Source organism: Aythya ferina, assembly GCF_964211825.1.
Source record: "Aythya ferina genome assembly, chromosome: 10".
Taxonomy (NCBI): domain Eukaryota; kingdom Metazoa; phylum Chordata; class Aves; order Anseriformes; family Anatidae; genus Aythya; species Aythya ferina.
Genome location: NC_140306.1, coordinates 12,413,955 through 12,434,759, shown reverse-complemented (window position 1 = coordinate 12,434,759; position 20,805 = coordinate 12,413,955). Strand labels below are relative to the sequence as shown.

Below are 20,805 nucleotides of genomic sequence, written 5' to 3'. Positions count from 1 at the left end.
TCAAAGTATAAATAGTCTTGTCTACAGCCATATTAAATTTAAGTTGGGATGACAAGCCTCCTGGTATGTGAAAGCTTACTACTTAAGAGCAAACTTGTTTTTTTTGTGGCAAGGCTGTGTTTACACTTGGGGGTGCAGCCGGAGTTTCATGTGAACTGAATTTGAGGGTTCATCTGGTTTTTGTTTTCCTTCAGATGGGACTGATCTGATGCGTGCCTGAATGCATCGAACATTTATTCAGTGTCATTATCATTCTTAATGACTGCAGAAACCAAGCTTGCTGAGTTTCCTTCCGCGTCCTAATGGAACTGTAGATCTTAAAACAATTCTTTAAATGTTATTGCTTAGGGTTACCAACGCATGTTCTTCTCCCAGTCATCTTAATGCTCGTTCTTTTAGTAAATGACTCAATCTGCTGATTTGCTTTAGTTTCTGGACTTTCTCTTTTGTTCTTCTGAGAGTCTGGATAACGAATGGTAGCAAAACTTAATATATTAAATGCCAATAACACATTTCAGGAAAACGCTTTTGTGAAGAAAAAGCCTCCCTGTTCTCAGAACAGCAATATTTTTGAACTGCTGATTAGACGTGGAAAAAATCTGCATGGTGATTCCAGTTCTTTTGGAGCATATGGCCAACTTCTAGCTCGGTATTTTTTTTTTACCACTGAATAGGAAGTTCACTTCCTATGTTTAATCTGAAAAGGCTTTGACAACATTATGATTTTTACACATGCTTACTCTGGATAGAATTTCAGTAATTTACGTAATTTCGGTAGCAGGAACATTGAAGGTGAGAAACCTGATTTTCAAATCTGAGAAGCAGAAGAATTGTTAATGTGAATGTTGTAGTTTAAACATTGCTTCTGTATGAAGACTTTAGACTGTAAAGATGGAATTCACAGTTTAGACAACAATATATATACTACAATTAATGACTTGGTATGAAAAATGCTTAAATAAAATAAACAGACCTGATTTATTTTGTGATAGGTGCATTTTTTTTTTTCCATTGAATTTGTTCACTTTACCAAATTTGGATGTGTGTGTGTAATTGTTGCCCTCTAGTGGTTGCAACTCAGGTTTAAATAGTTGAAAAAAGACATTTTCATGCTTGCAAACTGTCTTTTTTTTTCGTTGTTGGTCTGTGGGACTGCATGCTGTTTCCTTGTCAAATGAGTAACACCATGATTTTACAAAGAAAAAACATAATATTGATGTTATGTAAATTGACAGGGAATACTAACCATAATTACTGTGGTGTACTTAAAAAAAAAAAAAAAAAAAAAAAGTATTTCATGTATAATTTAATTATTTCCTAATCTTAAGAAAATATTATTTGGGCCTCTTTGGTATGTTAGTTAAACCTTTTGGGACATGCCCTTGGCAACCACATGGGAAGAGTTACGTGACATTGCTAACCTTTTGGCGAGGTTGCTAATCTTTTGGTAAGGTTCACCTTTTAGTTGATTGGATTTTATTTAATTATTATTATTTTAAAGTATATTCAAGTCATTTAGGCCTACACTAATTTCACTTTTAGTTATTCTGTTCTGTTCAGCAGCTTTTCTTAGTAGGCAGGATAGTTTTGCTTTATATGTTCTCTACAGCTGGCCTTTATTTATTTATTTTTGCCTACTTTAAAGTATCACGACTGAATTAATGAGAAAAGTCACTTAATGGCCCTTTATTCATGGATGAATAATGTACGAGGCCGCTATGCTAAGCAGGACAGGGTCCCTTGATGGGTAGCTGCATGGAAAAGCATGTTAGTCAGAGACCAGGCATCTTTCTATAATCTTGCATGTGCTTTTCATGTGGAAGCTGTCTATACCTCCCACCCTCTTTTCTTTTAATCAGTCTGGATCAAAAAATAATGCTTATCCAAACTTTTTTTTTTTTTTTTTTTTCCCAAAGGGTCAAGGTGGCAGGGGAAGAAGGTGAAATTATTTTTTTTTTTCTGATGATGATACCTAAGAGCAAAGAATGACCTGAGAAAATACACTTACATAGAATCAGCCGCTTAATATTGGTGGTCTTAGGGTGTGAACTGTGGAAAGAATCCACTGCATGTTTCTAGCAATTACAAATGCCTATCCTCTCAGTAAGAATGCTGTTATATTGTGTTTTGACCTTTGGATAATATGACCTGAGATCCGCCTGTAGATGCCTCTGGTTTTCATATGCTGAAGGATCTGCCATTTGAAAAATTGCCTGATGGCTGATTAAGGAATTAAAGCATCTACTTCTTAATCCCATATGAGATTTATCATGGGGGGTATTCCTTTGGTGACAATCTAGAGCCACTGGTGCTCGAGGGAGGTTCTTTTTGTACTTGTACTTTGCTTTAGAAGGAAATAAGGCACGTTGATTGATAATGTATTTCTGATAGGTGTGGGCTCCTTCCCTCTCTGCTGTGCAGCTCAAGGCTGAGGTTGCCAGCAGAGCTTTGCAGCTCCCTTCCCTGTGCTCCTGGTGCCCCCTGGCAGGTTGGTCATGTGCATTTGCACGTGTTCTGAGTGCTTTTTTTTATTGACAAAGAGATTTGAAAAGGCATTCAGGTTTCTTTACCTTGTCCGAAGAACAAAAGTCGTGGGCCTGGTGTTATCAGTGTGAAGTCCCTGGTGACTTTGTGGAAGTGATGGAAAATAACAAGAAAAAAAGACACTGAAATACTGTGCATGGGAAGCTGTGCTGCAATAATTAGCTTGGGAAGTTTTGCCACGTTTGCAAAGCTTTTAATCTGTAAACCCAAGGTGCCATGGATGTGATTTTTGCCCTTCGCTAAGACCAGTATAAATCGTGAGTCACTGTGCTTGAAACAGCAATTACCATGCTCCTCAACATCCTACCTGTGCTCTGCCGGGGCTGGGCTGGCTTTCCGGCCCCAGGAGGTTGCACAGATGGCTCACGAACACCCTCCAAGATCACCCATCAGAAGCAACTTGCACCATCTATCGCGTCACAGGCAGACTCGTCTCAGTACGTGGATGCGTGCTCTAGGTATTTCCTTCCTTAAGCTAGAAAAACGGTGAACATTTTTTTCATGTCTAATCATTGATCTCAAAAGGACACCGGAATAATCAGCCTGTTGTTTGCAAACGTTTCAATTGCTGCTTACTTTGGAAGTCTTGACCTGAGAGTGAGTTGCAAATAAATCCAGCCTCCTCCCAGACTATTTTCACTCTCACTTTGTTGGAGGTATGACTTGGCAGTGCCTTGAGTACAAATAAACTCCCAATTGTCAAATTTCTCCTCCGTTCTGGAAAATGAATTTTCCGTCTTTGGACGGAGCTGCACCCTTCTCTGACAGTGTTTTGTTTCCAGTTAATTACATTTGCTCTCTGTACGGAATGGTCAAGTTCAAAACACAGAATGGAAATAAATTTAATTTAGGCCTTATAAAGAATAAAAATGTTTTGGTCTTTACGTGACCCAGAGAAGTTTTCAGAAACAGATGGAGGAGCAAAGTGCCCTGGTGACCCCCTGTTTTCAGTGTGGAGATGTGTGCAGCGAACTCACGGTGCTCTGTTAAGGAAATATTTGTGTTTTGGACGTGTTAGAGAAATACCTGGTTTGACACGATTAAAATTAGTGCAGAGTCACTTGTGCTTAGGCAGTTGTTTTGAGTTAGAAAATGTACTTCTGCCTCTTTACTGGCTGCATTGAGTTTATAGCATAAAATGTATCCCAGTACAGTCATTTCAACTGCAGTTTAGAAATGTGCTGAACGTTTTGAAAACTGTTGTGCTAATAAATAGTTTGGGAGCAGATGGTGTCAGAAAGCAAGACGTCTTTGCTTTGTGTAAAGGAGAGGTGAGTTACCTAGCTCTGCTCAGATGTGAGCACCAAGCACTGCAGTCACATCCCAAGTCTTTGCAGGTGGCACCTGACCCATGCTAAAAGGAAGGAACCCCTCATTAGTTCTTCGGGATTTTAAAAAGTTTTCATACAGTTTTATTGTGAAAATTGCTTCCCAGACCGTGTTTTAAATTGGGAACGTTTGTGAAATCCAACGTGTGTTTTTTTCTGTATCTGGCTGTGTGATCACCGGGAATTTTCTCTGCCATAAACCAGCCGTAGTGCGGCATTAACGACCGTGGGCAAACACGGCAGGGCCTTATGCGGAAGGAGTGGAAACGAGGAAAGGTTAAACCAGCTGCACCAAATTCTCCCTGTATTCTCTATACAGTTAAAAGTGAACACGTGAGGGGAGATTTTTTTTCTTCGCAAGGAGTAGAGGAGCTTTGATGTAATGATTAACCAAAGGGAGAAACTTAGCAGTGTGGCAAGATAGCTACCAGCCTTTGCTGTGCTGCACCGACCTCCGACTGCCTGGGGTTGTGGATGAGAGTTGGAGTTTCTCGATACACCAACTAGCCTCGTGCTTTCTGCTTGCCGTAAAGCAGATTTTCTCTTCTGGCTCTTCATCTGGCAAAGTATCGGGTAATCTTGTTGGCTTCTGCTTTTGTTTTCCACTTTCTTGCAAATGAAAAATATTGTTTGGTGATTTAATTAAATTTCTAAACGAAAATTTCAATTTCAGTTAATTTTTTGTGTATGAGTTACCTAGGTACTTCAGGATTTTTGAGGAAGCAGAAACTATGGATAATGTTAGTGTTGAATTTATTTTTCTAATTTTTTGCTGTGCCAGATCCTGGTAGTATTTCAAGATTTCATTTTTTTAAACATTTTTAAAATTTTTCTTCTGCTTTTTCTGTCAGTTCTGCCTGTCTTCCAGTGTTTTCCCACTGAAACAGTTCAGCATTTCTTTTAGTAGGTGTTATGGATCTTTGGGTTTCATTTTTATTTGTGCTAAATTTTAGTAATTTCAGCCTCTTAAAATGTAAGGAGTAGAAGAGATTTATGCCTTACTTCTGGTCTTAAATTAGAGCAAAATTATGCTTAAACATGACAAACCTGCCTTTTTGTCACACTTTTCATCACTATAGTCAGCGACAAGACCATGTTTTCTGTTTTTTGCCTTTTTTTTTTTTTTTTTATCCTGTACTCAAGCATTCCTTTAAAGTTGGTCAGGGAAAGTAACTGTCACATGTAATCACTTCTCTTGATCGTGAATTTAAGAATAAACAATTTAGTTCTCTGAATAGTTTTAGCATTCTTCCCTGGTGAAGAAATTTAGTACAGGTGCTTTTCGTACGTAAAGGTGAGAAACTGCAGTGATAAATTGCAGACTTCTAGGAACACACATTTGAAAATAAAAGTTATGTGGGAACCTGTTCTTTGTAGAGCTAATAATTCTTTGCTTATTTTACCTGGATATCTGTTTCCAACAAATACAGTCTTCAGGACTGCACACTTCAGGATAATGTTTACTTTCATTATTGCAAAGTTCAAATATTTCATGTTGCCAAAGTCCCATGAAAGTATTACAGCAAACAGGATTACAGCAAGCAGTGAGCTGAGTTTTGGAGGAAAGTACTCATGCAAGGGCATCAGGACTGATGAGTATTTCTGCAGTTTTTTTACACCTAGAGGTTCTTGTGCTATCTGAAGTGGTTATCCTGAAGAAGTTTGGATTTCTGGGTAATCACCTAGTCAGTCTTTTTGTTTCTTTTTTATTTTAGAGCCGTGTTGAGTTGCGGTGTATTTCCATAATTGATTTATACGGAGAACACAGTAACATAAAGAGGAATGTCAGAAAGTCACCTTGTCCATTTGTTTGCCCCAGGTTAAATCTGGTATAGTGATAGAAGTTGATGTAAGTTACACAAAGTAATCACTGGTATCACCGTGATAAATGATAGGTAGCCATATTAAATGTAATAATAATAATTTTTGTGTAATAAGAAAATCAGCTTTCTTAAGTAGAGCAGAACAACTGCTTACTCAGCAACAAGTACAACATCCTTCTAGAAAACCTGTTTTTTATCCTTTACTGTTTGTATAAATCTGTAATGAATCTGTATGAATCTGTTTGTGTGGCCTGTTCTCCCACGTGCCTGGTGACAGGACGAGGGGGAATGGGCTAAAGTTGCGCCAGGGGAGTTTTAGGTTAGATGTTAGGAAGAACTTTGTTACCAAAAGGGTTGTGAGGCATTGGAACAGGCTGCCCAGGGAAGTGGTGGAGTCACCATCCCTGGAAGTCTTCAAAAGACGTTTAGATGTAGAGCTTAGGGATATGGTTTAGTGGGGACTGCTAGCGTTAGGTCAGAGTTTGGACTCGATGATCTTGAGGTCTCTTCCAACCTATAAATTCTGTGATTCTGTGTGTGATTCTGTAACACTAGCCAGGTTTTTAATATGAAGCTACAAAAATATTTTTTTTCAAAGTATCTGTATGTTGTAAAAGATACTGTTGTCTGTGACAGCAGTCATGCAAAGTAAGTCTCTTCATTATATTGCTTTTGTAGTCTGATGAATCAGTCTGGGCATCTTGGGACCATGTGAGTAACCATTCTCAGGATTGCACTTTATTGTTTGTTTCCTTTAGCTTAGCACTTGCAGCAGCAATATACCTTAAAATACCTTCAGGCTGAAAATTCACATTTTTTTTTTCCCCTCTCAAGACAATTGTGTGAAATCAATAGTGAGATGGGAAATTGGTCCTGCTTCTGTTTTCAGAATGGAGTCGCTGCTGCTTTTCCAATGCTGTTAATGCCCGTAGCTATTTTGTGAGTTAGTTCCAAAGAGGGGTTTTAAAACAGGCCGTATGTGAAGTGACCAACGTTAAGATTCAGCCCTGAAGAAAATTAATTGAAATCTTTTCTGCTTGTCCTGAAGTCATCCAGCATTTGTAGCAAAAGGGTGATTTGGGGAAATTCTTATGAACTGTGAGGACAAAAGTTAAATAAAAGAGGTATTTTAAAGAGTAGTAATTAGTAACTATGGTGACAGATGTCTTACAATAGCAAGTCAGTCAGCTATATATAAACCAAGTTACTTGTAAATCAGATCTCTTCCTCTAGATCTCATCTTTTTAAAAATAGTCTTTTGCATCAAAACTAGTGACATTGATGTAGAGAGAGATCTATTTTTGCATAGTGTTCTCACATTTTTTGGTTAAAAAAAAAAAAATCAAGGTTTTTCTCAAGTATCTTGTCATCTTGCTTCTCCTGACTGTGCCTGCGTTTCTGGATTATTTGCATAATCTACGGACAGAACAGTGTTCATGGGTAACTTTTACCGTTTCAAACCAGTTTATTCCACATCTTCTGTTCATCACAGAAAATTTTATTCAGTAAGCAGAATTAATCCTAGGCAGAGTGCACAAAATTGCTGCAGGTCACGTCCTTCAACATCAGTCTTCTTATGTGGATGTTGATTACAGAAGTTTGAGTTATGAAGTGTTCCTGTACAGTAGGGGATGTTCAGGACTCATCCTTCTATGATGGGGTGTTTTATGGCATTTTTCAGTTACAGAATGATTTTTGGGGGCTATTAAATTCACAGCTGTCAAACTAGGTTATAAATAGTTTCTAAGAAGAGTTTGTGAGGTTAAAAGTGCTGTCAGTTATGCCAGAGGAGTATGAGGTCAGGTAGGTTAGCAAGGGTAATAGCCTTTCTGATGATGCTTCTGTTCTTCTTGGTTGGTTCCAGTTTTAAAAAAAATAAAATAAAATTGAGAGAGAGAGATGGAAGCATCTTTTATGCAAAGTTTTGGATGAGTGCACAAGCACAGAGTAAAAGCACTGCTCTCAGTGTAAAATATCATTTTAACATTGATGTCTTACCTGTGTCTCATATAGAAGAATATTTTCAGTATAAACTTCCCATCACACTTCTGTGTCTTTTTGCCAGAGGCTATGTTTTTCTAGGTGTTGACAGTTCCTTATAGAGCTAAAGTAAATAAAAGAAACCTGGAAGTGGGTTAGTGACAGCCATACAGTTCTGTACTGACTGGTGGGGCGTTCCAGGCACTCTAAGACACTTCGTTCACTTATATTTTATGAAAACAAACCTGATGTTGTTTTTCCTTGTTTTCTAAGTTTATCTCCCGTTTCAGATAGCTGTCTTTATAATACAGACAGCTCCGGATTCTAGTTGTAATATGTACTTTGCAGCCTTAAGAAGCTGACACGTAGAGAAACCAGACAGTTGGCATGGTATGTGCAGGCTGCCCTCTGCCATGCTCTTCTCAAATGCTGCTGCTGCAGTGGGTGGTACAAGTACGTGGCTTAGGAACCAGCCCTAAACTATACACTTTTTTAGCCCAGGTCTTCGTCAGCCAAATTAACGAAAAATTAACAAAAAAAATTATAACAGTTCTGAAACTGCTCTGAGTTGTTCAGCTGTACCTGCCATCAAACTAATTTATCTGCTCCTTCCCCATCATGGAAAGCAGCAAAGGGCAATAGGTTCAGCTGCCCCAGTTCTTCCATCCATTGCCACGTGCGAGTTGAAGACCTTGGCTGTGAATGGTACAGTGGGTATGAAAGGTACATGGGACTGGTTTGGACCTGTAGGCAGCAATCCATAATTACAGCACACTTTGGGAGATAAATAGTAGAGATATTATTTCTCGGTCCTTTATTTATATCCACAAGCTTTAAATTGTGACCATGAATTTTTATTTATTAAACTGGAGGGCTTGGATTGTCATTTAGTTGGAGGTCCTGAAGTTATACTTTTAGCCACCTTCTGCCAATCTGTTCTATATAATTACTCTGAACAATACAACAATATAACTTGAGGATTTTATTTGATAATAAATAGCCCAAACTGTTTACATGAAACTCCTTTATGCTCCAAGTAGGTCATTCTAAAGCTGAATAATTAAACATTTTTTTTTAATGGTGCTTCAATTAATTTGTATTAGGAAGTGGTTGTTATTAAAAAATTCTCGTAAAGTACATGTTTGGCATCCTGTTTGTGAATTTTCCTGATCTAAAGATTACGCGTTGAAGAATAGCTTAGTGTTGTTGACCATAGGTAACCCTGAGTCCTGAACTTTTCATCTTCAAACAAGTAAGTTACAACTACTAGCAAACACGGGGTTTTAGTGCTGGCTTAGAAAGTAACTTCTTCTGCCTGATTGGCCTGACAGGTAGGAGGTGGTATTAACTCTGCAAACATTCTTTCACATGGTTTTTGGTGGGTTTTGTGTTTTTTTTTGTGAGTTCTTTCAGTATACCAGTGTGGTAAGTGCACACTCTCCAGCTAGAGTAAGAATTGGGACAAGAAGAGGTCAAAAGAATGAACTGCACTGAAATGTTTGCAGGTACAATGCATCTGGAAATGTTTGCTTGGTTTTATTGAGAAAGGTGACCTTTTGATACGAAGGCAAACACTGGAGTAACTTGAGGCTGGACGTAGACATACGTTCAGGCTGCAGGTTGAGCTGTTAGTGTCTGGCTGCTCTGCATTTCCCCTTTGCCTGAGGTGGTTCCTCCTCCCCTGCCTCTTGGCTTCCTTGCCCTGTCGCAGACCCTGTGCCCATTTCAGGCAAAGGCGGCTGAGTTAGCTCAAACAAAGCTCCACTGAATGACAGGGCCCGTAGTGAATTTGAAAGCACTCGAACTATCAGGGCATGGCAAGCAGCAGAGGGATTAATACTTCGGAGCACTTCAGCCACATCCAGAAAAGGTTGTCTGTTTATACCCCGACTGAGTTATGCAGGCACAAAGCTGCTCTTACTGCTGCAGTTTATTTTGCTTGACAACAGATAGGAGCAACCAGCAGGGTTGTCCTGGCAGTACAATCAACAAACCTTCAAGGTGTAAACAGACACGAGCCACTTGGGCAGCAGATGAGCGGTTCCCTGCTGTCCTCTCCCTCCTGCCCCTTGGGCCTGCTGGCAGCTTTGGAAGTATGGTGCTGAATTCCTGGGGATACCTGAGGACTGCAGCCTTTTTCACCAGAGTTGGTAGATTTAGGTTAGGCTTACATCCTAGCTGAAAGCTTAGGGTGAATATTTTTGCCCAGTCTTGTATCAAAGAGATGTGTAGTGTGTGTCTTTTTTTTTTTTTTTTTTTTAATCCTTAATGCATGGAAAGAATGGTTAAATTTATTTTCCAAACAAGCTACTAAAAAAAAAATTTAAAAAAAAATCAACTTTTGCTTCTCTCTGCACACCTTCAATAATTACGGTCTCTGAATAACCTGCTGCTTCTCCTTCAGTCCAAACAATCTGCCTGGCAAATCCCTCTCTTTTTGTCACTTGTAGATTCACAGCGTGTGCGTGCTTCAGGTAGCTGGTAGAATCCCTTTAACAAGAGATTTGCTGAGAACTCAGAAGTTAATGCCCTAGTTTTGTGTCCACATTGTTTAAGGAGCTGGAGTTCAGTGAGCAATGAGCTATTAGGTCCATGTGTTTAGCAAATATAAAACTAAATAGAAAAGCAGTTTTGCTTGATGTACCCCGCCCTGTGAATTATGCTTGCTTATGGAGAAAAATACTTCTACTTCCTTGATAGGTGGGTGGAGTTAGCCGAGTGAGAGGAAAGGAATTTAGGATGTGTCCAAGCAGACCAGAATGAGGAACTCAATCAATTGAATCTGGAGATAATTTAGCATTTGAACTTCTCATCTATCTCACAGCCAAAGGAGCGACCTGGAATTCATTGTAGTTTGTACAGTGTACTCTGTTAGCTGGAGTGCTGTTCCCAACTCCAGAAAATACTCAGTGTTAATACTTTATGGAATATAAAGTGATCTGCTAATTGTATGGGAGAAGAAAATTTTGGCTGCGGTGTGATAAATGTTGGCCATGTTGTTTTGACCCCATCGTGTATTGTTTTAAGATCCTTGTGCACAATTCAGGGTGTACACAAGCAATATACTGCACCTCACAGGAGAATACTCAGTGTGATGCAAAACCACAGTTGTGTTATTTAGATCAATTTAGCACTGAAGTATTAATAAAAGGTGAGAATTCCAATTTTTACAGCCTCATTTATTTGCTGCATTTGTTTATTGGCTTTAGTCCTCAGGGGCTGTGTTTGTAATACCAGCATTAATCATTCCACGAGTGGTCTTCTAGTTTGTAGCACAGTAAGGGGGAAGAACCTCCCATCTTCAGCTGCAGCATTTTCTGGCTTTGCTGCTCTAGCTGACAGCCGTGCTGCACCTTTGTGGTAGTAAATACAGCAAAAAGGAATTCGTCATCTCCTTTGCATCGGAATTTGACATTTAAATCTTTCTGGACTAAATTGATGCCTTCAAGTCTGTGAAACAGGGCTCTCAAGTGTGTGGGAGTTGTGCATGCTTCTTTCACACAGGAAATAAAGATGAGGAAAAGGGTAACCGAGGAAGCCCTGAAATGGGGAGGTTCTTTCTATGTCATTTGTCTAGGCGTGTAATGCATTGAATTAATAAGGTATAGCAATGGTTGATTTTCTGTAAAAGAGGTGATGGCCTACATTTTGGTGCTTATTATTTGCTTAATAATTTAGCGATGGAATAAGGATGATGTGCAAGTGTTTGCTGTGGTCTGTGTCTGCGTTTTTAGAGAGTTCGCTCCTCTTCCAGGAGTGAATCTTGGATCTGCAGAGACAAATTGTCCCACTTCTTCAGTAATTCTTCTCTCTGTAACTGTCAGTGTAATTGCCCTGAACAGAAGTTCGAGGTTGATGGAACAGCAGTAGCGTACTCTTAAATGGAAAAGGATGCCTTTATGTAGTGATTGCGAGTGCTCTGCAAGTCTGTCTTGATCACCATGCTTCATTTACTGCCTTACTGCATTACCGGTGTGTTTCCATTCTGGAGGCTTGAGGTTTCTTTTTCATTGTATTGTACTTGCGGTAGTTACATCATAAGAGTTTTTGGAAAAAAAACATTTGAATGATCAATAACTCATCAGTAGAGTACTTACTCTTTAAACATTGGTTTCTTCTTGTCTTGTATGTGAAGCCCTTGTTCTCCATCTCTACCTTTGCTTTGTAATGAGAAGCCATGCCATAGACAGATCTCTTATCTTTGGCTTCTGCATATGTGTGATTGATTATTATACACTGCTGGGTTTTGAGATCTTAATCTTGTTCTGAGAAAGCTAAAATGTTAAACTAGCAAGTTAACTGATGATTTATTTGCCTACACTTTAAGCTAATTCTAGAACTTCATGTTAAATTTCTAGGGTGATCCTTAGGGAAATACTGCAGTGTACTGAGAGAAATGCTGTACGTAGTCAAAATGAAGATGCAAGAAGGGAGTGCTAAAAGCAAGTCTTGTAGAAGAGACCAAAACAGAAGCACATCGGTTGTTTGTTTTACCCTGGTCTTGTACTGTAATTAAATTGAGGTAATTAAATCACTGGAAAAGCGTGCTTCTCTCTTTCAAGATTTTCAGTGCATCTCTGACCCGGTCCTTTGTCTTTTCTGAGATCCTTCAGAAGTGTCTCATCCTATACCGGAATTCCATATGGCTTGGAAACACACACACACACGCTAACTAAGGAATTACCTTCAGCCTACCTGCTGGAAATAGTGTGTTAGCATAATACCTGTTTATCAAAGTGTTTTTTTTTTCCTTTGGTTTTATTTCATTGAAGAAAAGTCTCCTACGTTTCATAGTAAAGCTCATACATAAATCTGGCCTTCTGGAGCATTGCAATTCTGTAACTTCCTAATATCAGCTAGAATTCATATGCTGTGCATAAATTTCATGTATTGTCATAGTCCTGAGCTGTCTCAGGAAGATTTTTTCCCTTTCAGTACTTAGAAAATACTAGGACTTTTTTTTTTTTTTTTTTTTTTTTTTACAGGGGGAAAATACATAGTGCTATCTGCATGAAAGTAAAATGTGTTCTGTGATTTAGCAAGTTGCTGGTACTCTTTTGAGTCATTGACCTAGAAAGCAATGGAATTTAAATGGAGTCAGATTTTTTTTTTTATCCAACACAGGTCAAAGCAGAGGAGGTACTTTTTTCACTTTGCAGAACTGAACAGTAACTTGAAATATGAGCAATGCTACAGAATTCCTCGTAAAGTGTTGTGGAAACAAAAATCTAACTTTTTGGAACTTAATGCCATTTCTGAATAATATGGGCTGTCCTGGAGAAGTTTGAGTGTACAGATGAACTGCAAATTTTACTTTAAAATAGTTCTCCTTAAATGTGGATGCAGTGTGGTAGGATGTCCACAGTTTATTAAAGAGCTATAAATGGGAGAGGATGTAAATGAGCATAAACCCATAAATGACTAAGGAAGAAATGTGGGCTGGAATTTTTTTCTGTCTGAGGAGGTGTTAGGATACTGGAGAGCAAATTTTTTAAATAACAGCATGTTGCCTGGTCGTACCCTACATGTAATTGTCTGCACCAAGGATGCACTAATTCTTTAACAGGCCTCCAAAGCTGAGGTGCTCGGAGCACCCATGGTCTGCCCTCTAAAGTGCAGTAATTGTTAAGGTAAGGCACGGAAGGGCTGAGCCTTTAGTTTGATCTGAAGAGAGGTGGGGATTGCAAAAGCAGGTGTAATTAGGTCAGTATGTGCTGCCCTTTTTTCTGGCACTACCAGCTTAAGCACCTCCTCGTGCAACTGGTGTCAGCTCTCAGAGCTGGTTTGCTGGGGCTAAATAAAGGCTCGAGCCAGAACAGCTGAGGAGGTGGTGGTGAAACTCAGTGATGAGCAATGGGAAAGTGAAATGTTTGGTTAGTCTTTAAGCTGGTTGCTGCTGAAGTTTGTCAGTTTGCACTGAAAATCGGGAAGAACAGATGCTGCTGCTTTCACAGAAAGGCACTGTATTACCTACCTGAGGTGTTAAAGGCATCTGGGGAATTGTACATGAACACTGAACCTAGTACATGGCACCTTTCATACTGTGTTAAATACCAATATACTGCTATAAGTACCACTTAATGGATACAAGTGTCTGTTTCAGGGCTTGTGCTTGTTTTTGGTTCAGGAGGATAACTTCTAACAACCTTACAAAAGTGGTGGAGAAATTAACCTTTGAGAAAGACCATGTCAACTGGTGAAAACTAGTAGGGAAATAACATTTGGACGTGTTACAAGAAAAGGACACAAATTTCTTCACTAGCTGCAAGAAGCAGAGTAGTTTAATCCTGTTTATAAAGACTTCAAGTTGTTTAAAGAGCATCACTTTTCTAAAATTTACATAATGAAATTCAGTAACGTGCACATAAATGGACATAGATTTGATAGTATTAAATCTAATGTGTATTTCTTAGTCATTTATTTATTTTTTTTCCCCACTTTGAGTTTTGTGACTCCATTGGTACTTTCTAAGTTTGGTGTTGCTGATGCTTTGTTGCACTCCCTTTCCTGCGGTATCTCTCGTATTTCTCTGTGCTATATTGTCTGTTGGTTCTGCAGAAATCTGTTTACAATGGGCAGTGATGAATCAAAAATTTTGAAGAGTAAGAGGCAGGTATTATGTATAGGAAAGAAAAGGGTGGGGAAAAGCAAATAACATGTTTGTTTCTCCTTGCCTGTGACTCACTTTTTCATAACAGAAGGATTTTCAAGTGGAGCAGAGCACTAATTGAGAACAAACAGGATGTAAAAATAATTACCTCTGCATGGAACCATGAGAGGGTTGAATACTTTCAGATTAGTAAATTAATGAGCTAATTAATTTGATTGACTTTAAACTGTTATAAAAGCTCTATGACTTATGTTTATATTAATATTTAATAATATATACAGACTACTATTTAAAGTGGGTGGATCTGATTGTTAATACAATGAATGCAGGCGATATTTCTTGATCTGTCCATAATTCATGTTTACCTTCACCTTTATGAGCATATGACTAATTGATTTTTCTTCTTTAAGACCAAAGGCGTATCTCTTAGAAAAAAGTCTTTCATGTGTTGTTTTTCATGTTGCCATCTAGCTGAGCTTTCCAGTTTTGACATTCACCTTACCTGCTGTATTGAGTCCTAGCTTCTGGACGCGATGGCATTGAAGCTCTCAGGTTAGGGACGCTACTTTATGCCACTCAGGACAAGCACGTGTGTCATGTGCTTGCTGTTATTTGCAAGATGAGATTTGAAGAGTAGCAGAGCTAGTCTCTCCATTTCAAGACCACATTTTCCTTCAATATTTTTGGGGTGCTATATTTATTGCTTTTATTTTTTTTGTTTTGAGGAATATGATAATAGAGAAATAAAAGCTTTTTTTTTTTTTTTTTTCCTCACAGAGTTCTAAAAATAAATATATAATAAAACAATGGGAATATCCTCATTTCTGAAGGCAACACTTGTCCCCCAGCCTTATACTTGTTTTGGGACATGATGAGATTCCTTACAAGTGCAGGCAGTCAGGGACTTCTAGCATCCCATAAGGATCCTTTAACAACTGGCGTTGTCTTTAACTCCTGAATATGGCTCAGATAGCAGAGCTCCACCTGGCTGCTTAATAACATTCCAGTCCCCTCTTTCATGCTGTCTGCTGAACAGGTCTTAGCCAGTGGCACCGGTCCTCTGCCAGGTGACTCACCTGCTCGGTAACCTCTCCTCAGATGCAGCAGTTCCTCTGACTAGAAGTCTTGTGTCATAATCCATTTCAGATTCAGTAAGTGGCTATTAAAATTGAATTAATTCTACAAATGGATATTTGCAAAGGTACTTGATGATGCAGCAATCTTAAGATTAACATAATAGCGTGAACTAGTTTCCCTGAGAAGTGAAGGCATCCTCATTTTGTTTTCCTTAGTTTCACTGAAGTGTTATTACAGTTCCTGAATCCTGTCGTCTTCCAAATCTTTTCTTTTCACCCTCAATGCTAGTCTTCCCTCCAGCACTTTTGTGTAATGGAATGTTGCCATCATAAACTGTATGCAGTTAGAATTGTTGTGAGCTAACATAAATTCTTACATAAAAAGTGTTGCTAACAACATCTGATTCTTTCCATGCAGGCAGTAGGTTAAGTGTAGTTCATTGCAATTATTTGCATAATATATGTGCTGGAATTCAATTGTATGTTAAACTAATAAAAATCAAATAAAAATAATTGTTGATAATGTAAAACTGTTACATCCTGAGGAGAATATTTTGATTTTAATCCATTAGTTCTCTTCTACACTGGGTATCAAGCTATATTTTAAAGCAAATAAAATTTTACTGGAGCTCCAGTTTCATCATACTTGTTTTGTTTTTTGTTTTTTTTCCTGTATAACTTAACTACTCTTTTTGTTTCTTTTTACAGTTCTATCTTCAAGACACTAAAAGTAGTAATGGTACCTTTATTAATAGTCAGAGACTGAGTAGAGGATCTGAGGAGAGCCCACCATGTGAGATTATGTCAGGTGACATCATCCAGTTTGGTGTAGATGTGACGGAGAACACGCGGAAAGGTAAGGGTATGGATCTTCTTTTTTTTTTTTTTTTTTTTTCCCCAACTATATTTATTGGAATATCTTGCTGCAGTGTAAACTTGAAGAGTAAATGGTATTCCTGTTGTAAGAAAGGAAACAGTTTTTTTTGTGTGTTTGTTTTTGGTTCCATTCCCTCTTTTGTGCTGGCAGTGAGTCTTGTGGCTGCAGGGTAAACTAGATCAAGAAACTGATTTGCTGAAAAAACTGGCTCTGTCCCCCTCCTCCACCCTGACAACTAGATTTTCAACTGACTTGCTTCCCTAAACCACATGCTTGGGTGGCTGTATGAGTGCTGGTGTGTTTTTGAATGGGTAATGCAGATCCAGAAAAGGAGGATAGGTCACTAGGACTGTGCTTGCCTGTTGTCTCACTTCAATTGACTTAGAGCAATTTTAAAACTTCAGTGTGAGCATGTGTGCGTGGGGCTGTATGCATAGTTCTTTTGGGTTTGGTTTTGTCACTACCTTTCTTTCAAGCATATGAACCCTAAAGTTTCAGCTGATAATGCGGCGGAAGTATGAAACTGAGTTTATTGATAAAGTGCTAAACAGGTACTAAACACAGTAATTTTATTCTTGTCAAGGTATCTAGGTACTTTTTTTCTATGACTGGTACTACTTCTCGTTCCTGCAGTTACTTAAAAATGAGGATAGAAAAAAATTGCTAGCTAAAAAATGAAGTGATGGGGTTTTGTTTGGTTTGGTTTTGTTCCTGTCCCTCTCCCAGTATTCACATTCAGGAGATCTCATATTATGATAAAAGCTACATGTCTTCGTAAATCGATTAAAAATGCAGCCTCAGTCTCTATTCTTTTGCATTCATGTACCGTGTCTCAGGAGCCATTTCTGTTTTTAAAGGCTAGTCTGTGTTTGAATTATTAGATAGTAATCAATAGATGGTAATAAATATCATCAAGACTTTTAAGATACATAATGGGTCTGCTACTTTCGTGGACATCAGTATTCTGGCCGTGTGTGGAAGGATCCTAATCCAGTAACTGATTTATCAATAAAACAGCAGAACTGTCATCACTGCATTTCTACTTCACTACTTTATTGAACAAGACCTTCATAGGTCTTATCCATGCTTATCATTAAAGGAAAGTATATTCGGAAAGGATGAACTGAAAGAATAATGTTAAATATTTTTTTTTGCTGATGGTAAAATTTTTATTTAAAGCACACAGAAACACACACACACAACAACAAAAAACATTGTACAGCAGTAGATTTTTTGAAGAGCCTTAAGTGAACAAAGCAACTATTAAAGTTGTAAGTAAAGGTCATTAAAATGTTTGTTTACTCACAAATTATGTTATTGAAAATTTAACTCCTGGGTGTTTAGTTGGTATCATCTAGGAGTTACTTAAAATGTTACTTCATGTGACACAACTACAAATATTTACAAACACTAGTAGTATTCAGTGTATCAATAGGTCAAAGGAATACTTTGCATCTCCAATGAACCTGGTACTGTCTATTTGATATGGTACTGTCCCCACTAAAAGGAACCAAATTTGTACGTGTCTATTCAGACCTAAATCAATATTTATTTTATTTTAAGATTTAGTTGGAAGAAGAAAATAGTTTCTTTGTTTTTTTATCAGCAATTATTTGCAATTCATTTACGTGAAAGTTTGTGGAAGTTTCACTGTAAGCAGTCACCTGAATGACAGCAGCAGTTCTTCCCAATGGCTTTGTGTTAGTTTTACAGGACACGATCCCTGTGACCAAGCTTCTGTGTCATGAGCAATCCGGTTTTGCTGCCTTCCCTTTGCTTTGAACATAGGAACTGTACTCCAGAACTGCTCATGAATGTGCTGAGCTGGCTAATGAGGAAGGTGTACAAGTTTGCTGTCTTGCTCTCCGTGCCTCCTCAAGCAATGAATGAAAATTGCATCATGCAGGGGCATGAAACAGCTGCATCACAGCTAACGTGGTTACACATGAATGCAATTGGAATGCACATAAAAGTTTATTTTTCCACCAATTCATTGCAGTAATCTCAGATGTTACTGTTAACCTAACCTAGTAACAAAACACAGACATGAAAGGAGTTTTTAAATTAGTGGTTCCCTTTAAAACCATTTTGCATTCTGATATAACACTTTACTTGCATAAGGCATCGCAGCATTTAGCTGTATGCAATTATAAGGTTATGACTGGGTAGGCAGTGTGTATTTGGCTAGGTAAATTTTGAATTGCGTAAATATTGCTAGAATATATTTATTTTTATTTTATTGTTCAGCCTGTGTTTTAGTAAGTCATTTCCTTGCAAATATGACCTTGGTTTGGATCGTTAAAATAGTGGCACGTTCAGTGACTTTTTTTTCGGGCTGTCTTATGTAAGCACTGGTTCTTCCAAGTTCTGTTGCCGAGCTGAAGTCATTAACAGGCCTGAGAGAAATGTTTCCAGCCCTCCTGCTTCCTTATTCGTCTGCTCGTTGTTATTACGAGCGAGCACCCAGGCCTGCTCATTTCCCTATCCTTATTGCCGTGTTTATCTATTAATCACCCTACTGTGCTTTTCTCCCTGTGTTGGTGTGCTTTGCTTTATTTTCTTTTAGCAGTTCCTAAGTGTCCCGCTCCTTACCAGGACACTCTAAGAGTTAACAGTACCGACTTGGAAGGGAGTGAGGCTTTCCAGCCCCGTCAGTAATAGCTGATGAGTCCGTTCAAATACAATTTGTGCACTTTTTTTCTGGTCAGGTTTGGACCTTTCATCCCTCTTTTCCCTGGCATGGAGTTTGTAAAAGCCTGTGCAGGTGGGGCACCCGCTGGGTGCCATGTCCCAGCTGCATGGAACTGGCCAGGTGAAGTACCAGAGGCAGCCTCTTAGCACTTCTGGGGTCGCTGCCCTGACTGCTCTTTTCCCAGTAACACATGAAAAACAAGAAAAGAGCATAATTTCCCAGTAGTCTATCCATGAAGCAAAAGTTTTGAAACAAAACAAAACCAAAACCTAAGATAAGAACCCCTTTTTATGCTGCTTTGCAGTCGGCTCCGTCAGGTTTCCTGCAGGCAGAGAGTTTTCCCTTCTTTGCCCTTGGTCTCGCCGGCGCTCCCAGGCCCCGCTTCCCCCGGGGCCGTCAGCGCCGAGCCGCGGGCGGGCATCGCCCTCTGCTGCCTCCTCGCAGCCGCCGCGGCTCCGCGGCCGGGCCGGGTCCTGTCAGCGGGAACCGAGCCCGGAACCGAGCCGAGCCGGGCCGAGAACCGGGCCGGGCCGCAGGCCCCGCCGAGACCTCTTCACACCGCGTCCCTCAGCCCGGGAGGTGAGTGCAGGTTAGCGGGAAGCTGTACGGGGCTGAGGGACCTGCTGTGGCTGGAGGGGCATTTCCCTGCCCTTTGGGCAACCACAGGTCTCTTTTTTTAATTTATTATTGTTTATTCTGAAGGAAATAATAGATATTCTGAAGGAAATAATAAAGACAGGAGGGAAAGCAATTCCTACTAGCCTCTCCAGCTGCCACTATAACGCTTAATGTGTTGCTTTACCTTTCCCTTAGGCTGTCTGATTTTTCTTCTGTTTACCCTTTAGCTATCGGTTCATTATAGAGTAAGATTTTATTTTATTTCTTGTTTTATAAACCAAACAAAATGCTCCGTGCCTTTTCACTATCACTATTTCAGTCACTATTAAGACCCATATTTATTTATTTAACACCACAAAAGCTTTAGATTTTTAGTATGTTTTTTCAGTGTGAGCATTAAGGAAAAAACTTGAGAATTACATAATCTCACTGTGTGCTTACCTGATACATGGTGCAGTGGTAAGGCTGCCTGTTACCTTTGATTTCACATACCCTCGTATTTTCTTCCTGAAATCAGTAGTTTCCTTATGGTGCCTTAAAGGAAAGGAGCCTTCCATGTGAAAGCAGTGTGAGTACAACAAGCTACAGCTAATACAGCTAATATTCCTAATGTACCTTTGTTTATTCTTATACTGTTTTCTCAAGAACAGATTTGTAAATTCTGTAGAAAAAAGGCCCCCAAACCCATGGATTAATCTGTTCCAAGAAAAAGGTCCTGTCCTTTGCTGGCATGTAAATTTAATGTTTCAACTTAAAGGCAAAGCAACTTAAGGTGCTGTAGCCAAAAGGATATTTCTCCAAAGTATTTAGCTTTTAGTACTGAATGCAGGTTAAGGAAGAACTCTTTAGGTGGATCATCTCCTGTATTTTTAGATTCTATTCAGGTAGCTTCCTCAAAGACCTGTCTCTTTTCCCTGGAGTACTTCCGTTGTCCTAAAACACCCATTGTCCTTTTTTTTTTTTCAAAGCCCGTTTAACTGTTTTGCTGATATTAATAACTATGAAAGTAGAGCAGCTGTGTCTTATATGTTGGTGGGTTCTTTAGGTGTAGCGATAGAAGACCATATAGTTACTTGGATCCAGCTTGCTGGGGTGGTTAGCAAATAACTTCTATCCTCCTTTCTGTGAGATTGAGAAGATTTACTTCCCAAATCATAGAACTACACAAGGAAAAAAAAAAAGCTGTGATTTGACTGTTTGCATTCTTATCGAAAATGATACCAGTGTAATTTTTGGGAAACGAGGAGAGAGATTGAT

At 39.0% G+C, this 20,805-nt stretch overlaps 1 protein-coding gene across 37 annotated transcripts in view; it reads left to right on the top strand.

Annotated features, from left to right (window-relative positions):
* SLMAP (sarcolemma associated protein) overlaps positions 1 to 20,805 on the top strand; it is an 81,490-nt gene that overhangs the window by 17,641 nt on the left and 43,044 nt on the right. For 28 of the 37 annotated variants that reach the window (XM_084531219.1, XM_084531220.1, XM_084531225.1 and 25 more), the window contains exon 2: positions 16,070 to 16,217. In XM_084531219.1, the coding sequence (XP_084387345.1) occupies positions 16,070 to 16,217 (148 nt within the window). Of the gene's footprint in view, positions 1 to 4,301; positions 4,446 to 15,321; positions 15,437 to 16,069; positions 16,218 to 20,805 lie in introns of those variants that run through there. The other 9 variants (XM_084531231.1, XM_084531232.1, XM_084531230.1 and 6 more) reach the window with 2 other exon arrangements.